Source organism: Notolepis coatsorum, assembly GCF_963971535.1.
Source record: "Notolepis coatsorum genome assembly, chromosome: 10".
NCBI lineage: Eukaryota > Metazoa > Chordata > Actinopteri > Aulopiformes > Paralepididae > Notolepis > Notolepis coatsorum.
The window spans coordinates 37,838,485-37,848,008 of record NC_140174.1 but is presented as its reverse complement, the minus strand read 5'-3'; the positions used below and the strand labels follow the sequence as shown (position 1 = coordinate 37,848,008).

Sequence of the window (9,524 nt, the reverse complement as noted above, 5' to 3'; positions counted from 1 at the left end):
TTGTGCCCCCGAAATACAAAAAAAAGCCCCCGAAAAGCAATTAAGGGGGGCAAAAAAAGCCCTTGAAAAAAAATGTTAATTTCTAACCCTGACTGTAGGGGTCCTCCCGGTTGTAGGCCGGTAGGGGGGGTAGGAGAGCTGTCGGCAGTATCCCGTCTGGTCAACGATGTCTAGAGAGACTTCACGTACAGAAGACAGTGCAGTAGAATCTTGATCCACAGATGAATACACCTTGGCTCTCTTGTAGGCTGTAGCTGTAGCTGTAGCTCCACAGTGAAGAAGAAGCGAGGCGACCTCAGTCTGGTCTGAGCGCCGGCTCACCTCGACTCCTCTCGGGGTAGATCCAACACTCACCGGTGTTGGCGATTATCCGCTCCACAAATCAAAGTACCAAAGCAAATATATATTCCATGCCGCATAGGGCTCAGCAGTCGTCGGGTAGGTAATCCAATGTACAGGTCCACTCGGTCCTCGCCTAGAACTCCTCGGATGAAAGCACCACGTGTGGTCTGCCCAACCTGGTTAAGACTCTAGATAACACGAGGAAGCGACGGGGGTGCTGCTCACTTTAGAACTCTAACCGCACGATGCACCATACATAATAGACTATTATTACTTAATAGAAATACGGTGCCAAACTCTGGCAATTCAGATATTAATTCGCACGAGGTCTCACTGCTATTCTAAGGCCAAACAGGCCATACTACACCGCACGCGGTATCGTGGGGTGAGGCTTCACGTTCTGTTACTTAGTTGGGTAGAAGGGTAAAGGACTAAGAGATAAGAGGAATTCTACATTTACTTGCGCCATATTTATATGCACGGTGGACAAATAGTGCCACTCTGCTTTCGGTAGCCGTATTCCTGCGCGGAGCCGGGGCTAGTAAGGGCATGTCTCGTCGGTACCTTTGAACTTGAACGCCAGGGGCTGGTCCCTGGCGCCTGGTCCTTTTGTCCAATAAGAGAATGAACTATTATGGGCTGTAGTAGAATAAAGGAATATTCCGTGTATATGTACAAGGAATATACAAGGGATATCAAACGATATACAAATACTATTCAATATATATCCATAAATAAATATATATATTCGGTTTAATCTGATCCTTCACAACACATACCATACCATAGATTTGGTCAGCAATAGCAACCCCTTCCTTATCCCCTCTCAACTCCAATCCATACATCAAACCAAAACAAAAAAATTAAACAAGTAGGCCTACAATACCAAGCAGGGCTCTTTTTCCCACCGTTTGACAGCATTTCAGATTCTACCTTGGGAACTATACACCCAATTTAAGAATCCATACACGTTATTCATATAGTCTAGTCCAAAATATGAATTGAATATGTATACGAAAATATGAAAACAACTCCCTCCCTAATCCAAAACAACTGAGTGCTATAACTTGTGATATCAGAAATGATAGTCTGGAGCTGCTCTATCAACAATGTACTGGGAAATATGTTATAGTTGACACAGAGAGCACCCAGGAGAACAGCACCCTGTTTCAAAACTAAGAACAGAATAACTCATTATGGGTTAAAAGAAAATGTATAACTCAATCATTCTGTGGTGTCCACAAAATCCATGTAGTGTCTCCAATGAATTGTGTATGGAATATCTCCAGACTTTATACCTAACCTGATGGCATCATAAGTTTGAGGCTTATGAGAGAGTAGCTCATGTTCACATATATTGAAGGGACTTTCCTGGGCCATGGAAATATTGGAATTCTTAATTCAGGTGGTGGTCCTTTTTAAAATGTGCCCCAGGGAATACTGTTCTTCATACAGCAACTATGATATAAACAAATACAACTGCTACCAAAAATGATAATTGTATATTAATAAAAAATTTGTTTTTTACAAATGGACTACATTTCCCAGGAAAGTCACCAATCACCTTCAAGTATTACTGCCATGCCCTTCAGAGAAACCATCAATGTACACCAAATAACCATCAATGTACACTAAATAACACCAGGGAGGCTGAGACAATCGACTTCATAATTCTAATCTCTAAATATATTAATTAATCTGAAAAGTAACTGTAATCCAAGAGTAACTATAGGCTAACTAAACAGCATTTGTTTTTAATCAATTCATTCAAATATAACTGGTTTACCGAATTAGTTACTTTATTTGTGTAATCTGATTACAAAATGCAATAATTACTGTCACCGTTAGTAACCAACAATGGAGAGTCAAGAACACAGACCTGACTTTATTCTGCAAATAAGTCTACTTTATATTTCCATGGACAACAATGTATAATACACACAACAGAGTAATACAGTGCATTCTGTACTTAACCCTTTCACTACCACTCTACCAAAAGGTTAACCCTTTCACTGCGACACTACAGAAGGATAACCCTTTCACTGCCACACGACAAAGGGTTAACCCTTTCACAACCACACTACAGGTTAACCCTTTCACTAGTAGTGAAAGGTTAACCTTCTGTAGTGTGGTAGTGAAAGGGTTAATGGTTTAACAAGGTTAACACGATGTTGCGTCTATATGCATGGTCATGTAAATACAATCCAAACAAAATAATGTTACACATTAACAGTAGAACATTTCTGAAGAAGTTTTAATATTTTCAGATTGATCTATCTCAAACAGCCCATCTTACAAATGCAAAGGGAAGTGAATGGTGATAACAAGCCATTCACAATACAAATAATAATAATAATACAAAATAAAATAAAAAAACAAAAAGGAAAAGAAAGGTATTAATCAAATTGACCTATCCCAAGAGGGCGGCCTCTCAGCTTGACCAAGGAAAGCAACAGTTATTCAATCTTTATTTAATCTCAAAAGATGAATGAAAGCAAGCTCTCATTTACAATATGATTGAGAGGGTCAAGAAAGGAGGGTGGAGCACAGGATAGGTCAGGACATGCATGCAAAATAAAATGTTTAATTAAACTCAAACATTTTAAGATGTTTCTAAATGAAACATAGGTAGCCATTTCTTACATTAAGAACAACTCTTCAACAAACACAAAGTATAGCATGTACTGTGTCGTACTTCGGTTAGATTTACTCTTAAATGCCAAAGGACACAACACAGAGTGATGGGGAAATAGTGCAGTTGCAGTATCTTTTTGAACTCAGAACAGTGAAAAGTGCACAGGTTTATGGCTCAATGACGGATAACTGACCGTGGTCATTCAGAGCAACTAAACTAGCTGTGTTGGTGTAACGAGGCTGAAACCATGTAGTGATAATACAGAGCAAAAAGTTACCGCCGGTAGCAGGTGACCATCGGTGATAATGATAGTGCCTCTCAACTCAGATAATATGATTGAGCCCAGCTCTCCAGCTGGGGTCGCTGTGGTATGGAGTGAGTTTAGTGGGGTGAGTGTAATGAGGTAGAACCACGTAGTAATAGTCCCTTGGTCACGTGGTGCCGGTGAACGAAGGGTTCGTGATCTGATCAGAGGACAAATGCCAAGTGCAAAGTGCCTGCCAGTAGCAGACTGACCTACTTTTGAACACTTAACAGGGACATATTATTATGGACAACATGTTTTGTATGGACTCGGCAGTCTGAAATGTTGGGAAAAAATGCGATTTGACCAGGGTTCGAAGTCTTCAGATTAACAAGCTACTCAGAAACATTGCCCTTGGTGATGTCACAAGGATGATGACGCAAGCAATAAATTAGCTTTGCTTAATCAATTAGCTGTAGAGCGAGGAACACTCCTTACCCAATACACTATCCGTTTTGTTTTTTACTCTTGGGTGTGGAGTAGCCAAGCAGGAAAGGATATAATCCATTTAGGCTATACCTACCAAAAATGACAATACAAGGGAAGAAAGAGGTACTTCAAAAATAATTAAAATACTTTAAATTCAAACTAGTTTCTGAAAAAAACTAAAAGATGCTATAGTAGATAACGTGTAGTAAACATTATTTATTTTGAAATACATCCACAGAGCTTTTAGATAGATGTGGGATGAAAGTATTACTTTTCAAAAAAAATTGCGGGTCCAAAATGAATGTTGAATTGTTGTTTACATGTCGTGTGCATGTGTCCCCTCCCTAGTTCCCATTTTCCCCACATGGAATGCACCCGATTGGATAAATGACATGCTGATGTTGGTGCTCTATTGCGACATCTAGTGGCTGAATGTTATCTATAGCACCTTTAACAAACGTTAAATGTTCCACAGATTCAAAAAGGTTGTATACTTATTTTCTTTTTTAAATATACATAATGTCCATTTTAAGAATTCACATAGTATGTTATTCCTATGCCCCACTCCAGTTCAGCCAATAGACACCAGGGGTTGTGTTGGATCATGACCATGAACCATTATTTTTCAGACCTTTCTTCATTTCCCACATACTGTACACATTCCCACATCTGCTCGTCTTTACATTCCTTTCCATAACGGATATATGCACAAGATGCAGTTAAAAGTTAAAACGCATCATTCACGTGTATAGATGGCTCACAAATATTGCATCTGGTCTTAAATGGGTTAAAAGCTAAGCCTGCAACAGAGGAAAAATATTGATTAGACAATTGATCACTGGTATGATCTGTTTATATCTATAACTGTGATGAGCAAGTAGACTAGTAGTACATGTATGGTTGGATTCATGAAAGATTCCCATATCTGATTGCCACCATAATAAGTTGGGTCTTTGTACCAAAACATTGTCTCCAATAAAGATATTTTAACTACAAGTGAAGAAAACTATTTGCGGGACCTTTGCGTTTCTTAATCGCCGATCCTCAAGTCTTCTCCTATGAGCCCTTTTGCCTTTGTAAAAGGTGTGCAAAAGCTCTACCGAAACGTTCAAAAGCTAACATTTGTCACCACCTGTTTAAACCTGTTGGATGGACAGATGGCCCTTTGGCTCTCTGGTTATATTTGGAGATTGATAAAGGGTGCAAACGGCACCACGTTCTGTAGAAGCACCAGCGCCCTCTGCTGAGGTGGCTGGACATCAATCTCCACGTTCCTCTTCCGTAGAGGACCCAGGCTGGACTCCGTCACATTGTGACAGTGGTTCACCTTCAGGGACTGCAGCTTTGGACAGTACTCTGCAACAGTCCTGTAAGCACAGCATGCAGACAACGCTTACAGACAGGTCGGTAAGAGGGGGTGGGGATGCATATGATGGTGGTGTATGTCAAAGTATGGAGGGAGGCACAGAGTGTGGTTCTCTGAACGACCTGTGGGTTGGATTACTCACTGCCATATCGTGTCATATTAGGGATGAGAATTTTGATTAATTTCAACTTAGCTATACATTTCACTCAATAGTTGCTAGTGCTTTCATGTTGTAGGCCAAAAACGTTCAACCTCTGTACTACTCAAGACATATGAAAACATACTTTTCCCTCCTGGTAAGTGAAATAATACAGGTAACATAAATGTTTTGCAATGGAAAAGTAGTGCTTTGTTCTACCAACCGCGAAGGTAGGTTCAAATTAAAACAAAATTACTTGTAGTACTTTATTGTGGAATAGTACACCACTCTGCGATTAATCAGCTAGTCTTTTAAACTCATCCCTATGTGATATCGCTGACGCGTCGCACAGCGGTACCTTATGGACTGGTTCCTAACCCGCAGGCAACCCGTCAGGTCCAGCTGCTCCAGCCCCCTACAGTTCTTGGCCACTTCCTCCACAGACTCATCCGTGATGTTGGCATTGACCGCCACAGAGAGAGACCTCAGTTTGAGACACTTCCTGGCCAGATAGCAGATGGCCTCGTCCTTGAGCTGACGGCAGGCAGTGAGGTCGATGGACTGTAACCCACCGCAGCGGTCGGCCAGGCTGCGCAGGGACAGGCTGTCCACCCACTCGCAGTGCGCCAGGCCCAGGTGCTGCAGGTGCGTGCAGCTTAAGGACACCGCCACCAGGGAGTGGCGAGTCAGCCGAACGCATCCCTTCATGTCCACTCTCAGCAGGTGCTGGTTCTGGCCAATAACTGGCAGCAGCTCCTTGTCAGTCACCCATTCCGAGCAGTTCTGAAGTGACAGGTTCTGGAGAACTTTGTTGTCCCTCAGCATAGAGCAAAAGGCCTCCTTGGGAATGCAAGGCCCAATCTGTAAATAGAGGAAAAAAGAAATGACTGTCTCTCCTTCAAATATTGTTTATTCAGATCCCCCATGAAACTAACGATTACCCAAGTTAACAGCTATTCTTCTTGTGGTCCATGTTGATAAAGTTACTACAAGTTGATCTTTACACACGTATAGTGAACAAAGTCATCGCAATTAAAGGTTTCCCTATCCCCCTCTTGTTTCACTTCACCTACTAGGCCTGATGCTGCTAGAGGAGTCCCATAGCCACTGAGCTATTCACATACATACCTGTGTTAGGTCAAAGGTCCGGCAGTCGGCAAGGTACACCTGGATGAGGTCATGGAATTGCTTGCTCACTCTCTGTAGCCTGAGTAGTTGTGTCAATGGCAAATGGCAGAAGACATGTGGAACTAGTACGTCTTCCCAAGGCAGGTCCAAAAGATGACACCTGCTTAAAAAAAAAAAAAAAAAAAAAACAATTGACAATCTCTTGATTCAGAGCTAAATTCTGTAATGGTTAATATTGACAGTAACGTAACCCGGTGTCACCATTGATTGATTGAAAACTTTATTAACAGATTGCAGAATAGTACAATACAGTACGGCTCAATACACACAATTTGTTAAGGGGATGCAGACCAGAAAAGGCGTTTCATCTTGTTTACATCAGGGTCCCCCGTTTTCAATTCATCATGACATTTATGACAGTACTGTTACATCCAGACATTCATGACATACAAGATATACAAATATACAGTACTGTTTAAGAGACAGAGATTCTAAAAGAGAATATATACATTTGAGGGGGAAGAAACTGTACATTGGAGGGGGTTGGGTGGGGGGGGGGGGGTTTGGACATTTACCGGTCCAATTTCGAATGGCAGCCTCCCGTAGGTGCTCTTTGAGAGCGGTTTTGAAGGTGGGTAGGGATTCACATTATTTTAAGGCTAAGGGCGTTCCACATTGTTGTGGCATAATTGCGAAACGTGTTTAGTCCCTTGTTTGAGCCGAATCTGGGTTGAACATGATTTGTGGAACTCCCTCTGGTGTTGTGGTCGTGGAATTCACTGACCTTTGGGAAGTATTTCGACATGTATGGATGAATGAATGAATGAATGAATGAAAACTTTATTTAACAGATTGCAGAATGGGTACAATACAGTACGGCTCAATACATACAATTGTTAAGGGGATGCAGACCTGAGAAAGACGTTTGTCTTGTTTCCATCAGGGTCCCCCATTTTCAATTCATATAGACATATATGACATACATGACATACAGATAGTCAGTACTGCTACATCTATACATTTATGACATACCAGATTTGCAAATACAGTACTGTTTGTGATACAGAAGGAGTCAAGAAGAGGGAGTATATACATTTGACGTAGAAACTGTACATTGGAGGAGGTTGGGTGGGGGGGGTTGGGTACATTGGGATATTGACAACCATACTGGGTAATTTACATTGGAGGTGGTTGGGGGGGGGGGGGGGGGGGGGGCCGGGGGGCACACTGTATAAACAAGTAACACTGTACATTGAGGGGGGGGGGGGGGAGGAGACACTGTACAAACAAACACAATTGTACATTGAACTATTGACAAAACCATACTAGGTAAATTACTGTACATTGGAGGGGGTTGGGTTAGGATATTTACAGGGGCCAGTGTTGAATTGCAGTCTCCCGTAGGTGTCCCTTGAGAGAGGTTTTGAAAGTGGGTAGTGATCCACATTCCTTTACAGCTTTGGGTAGGGCGTTCCACATTGATGTGGCATAATTGCGAAACGTGTTTAGTCCCTTATTTGAGCCGAATCTGGGTTTAACATGATTTGTGGAGCTCCCTCTGGTGTTGTGATCGTGGTATTCACTGACCTTTGGGAAGTATTTTGACATGTACATGGGTACCTTGGTCGTGTAGTGTATCTTGTAGACCAGGCCCATTGCAAGTTGTTGTACTCTGTCGTCTACTCTAAGCCATCCTAGGTTGTCAAAGTGGGCAGGGGTGAGGTGGGTTCTAGGAGTAAGGTCAAGCAGTAGTCTGACCAGTTTGTTTTGAGATGTTTGTAATTTTGTTTTTAGCGCCTTTGAGGTGCTTTGGTACCATGAGGTGCAAGCATAGTCGTAGTACCCCTGAATGAGTGCTCCTGCCAGAGTCTTCAGGGTGTTCTTGTTTACCAGAGAGGAGATCCGGTACAAGAATCGAGTTCGTTGGTTGACTTTTTTTATTACATTGGATGCCATTTTGTCACAGGAGAGATTAGCCTCTAGGATGGAACCCAGGTAGGTAATTTCATCTTTCCTTGTGACAATATTGTCACCCACTGTAACTGAGAAGCCGTCGGTCTTGCTGAGTTTGTTATTTGAACCGAAGAGAATGGACTCTGTTTTGCCCATGTGTAATGATAGTTTGTTATCAGCGAGCCATATGCAGATTCTGCCTAGTTCCGAGCTGAGGGTTTTTTCAACCTGTAACTTGTTCTTGTCAGAGACCAGCAGGGCTGAGTCGTCCGCAAACAGGAACAAGTTGCAGTCACAAGCTGACGACATGTCATTTGCATAAATTAGGAACAGTAGCGGTCCTAGTATGCTTCCTTGTGGAACACCACAGCTCACTGTGAGGGGGGGGGATAGGGTACCGTTTACCTCCACCATCTGTTCCCTCCCCTCAAGGTAGGATTGCATCCAGCTCACTGATAGACTATCAAAACCAATTGCTTTTAGCTTGTCAATCAGAATGGAGTGATTGACCGTGTCAAAGGCCTTTTGTAGGTCCAGCATGACCATGCCGCAGTATTTGCCTGCGTCCACCTCTTGTTTGATGTGGTCATTCAAATAGAGAAGGCATGTGTCAGTGGAGTGGGATGTTCTGAAGCCAGATTGGAATTCGTAGATTAGATTTTTTTCCGCTAGGTACTTTTCGACCTGTTCGTAGACTATTTTTTCCATGACTTTCGAGATGGAGGTGAGAATAGAAACAGGGCGGTAGTTGCCTGGGTCTAATTTGCTGCCCTTTTTGTGCAGAGGGGTCACCCTCGCAATTTTGAAGTCCTTGGGGACGTGTCCCTGTTTTATGGAGAGGTTTATTATGTGTGTGATGATTGGTGTGATGGCGGCTGCTGAGTCTCTGAGGAATTTGGAGGGGATGTTGTCATGGCCAGTGGCCTTGTTAGGTTGGAGGGCGCTCAGTTTATTGAGTACCTCATCTGTTGTTACCATTTCCAGCTTGAAGTCGTCCTTGCGGACCCCTAGGTTTTTGTAGTAAGCTACTATGTGTTCTACCCCATAAAGCCCTGAGTGGGAGGGTAGTTTGTTTACCAGTGTTGTGGCTATGTTTGTGAAGAAAATGTTTAAGTAATTGGCTACATCCAGCTTGTCTGTGATGAGCGTGTTGTCCGTTTTTATGTTTATGTTTGAGAATCTGGTTTTAAGTTTTTTACTGCATCCTAGTTGATTATTGAGTAATTTC

General features: G+C 42.4%; 1 protein-coding gene across 2 annotated transcripts in view; it reads right to left on the bottom strand.

The window, feature by feature from the left end:
- Positions 1-2,468: 2,468 nt before the first annotated feature.
- Positions 2,469-9,524, bottom strand: part of fbxl15 (F-box and leucine-rich repeat protein 15) — a 44,802-nt gene continuing 37,746 nt past the window's right edge. The window contains exons 2-4 of one of the 2 annotated variants that reach the window (XM_084323342.1): positions 6,344-6,506; positions 5,574-6,076; positions 2,469-5,077 (exon numbers count right to left, since the gene is read on the bottom strand). In XM_084323342.1, coding sequence (XP_084179468.1) covers positions 4,888-5,077; positions 5,574-6,076; positions 6,344-6,506 — 856 coding nt within the window. In that variant the 3' untranslated portion in view covers positions 2,469-4,887. The remainder of the gene's footprint in view (positions 5,078-5,573; positions 6,077-6,343; positions 6,507-9,524) is intronic. The other variant, XM_084323343.1, reaches the window with a different exon arrangement.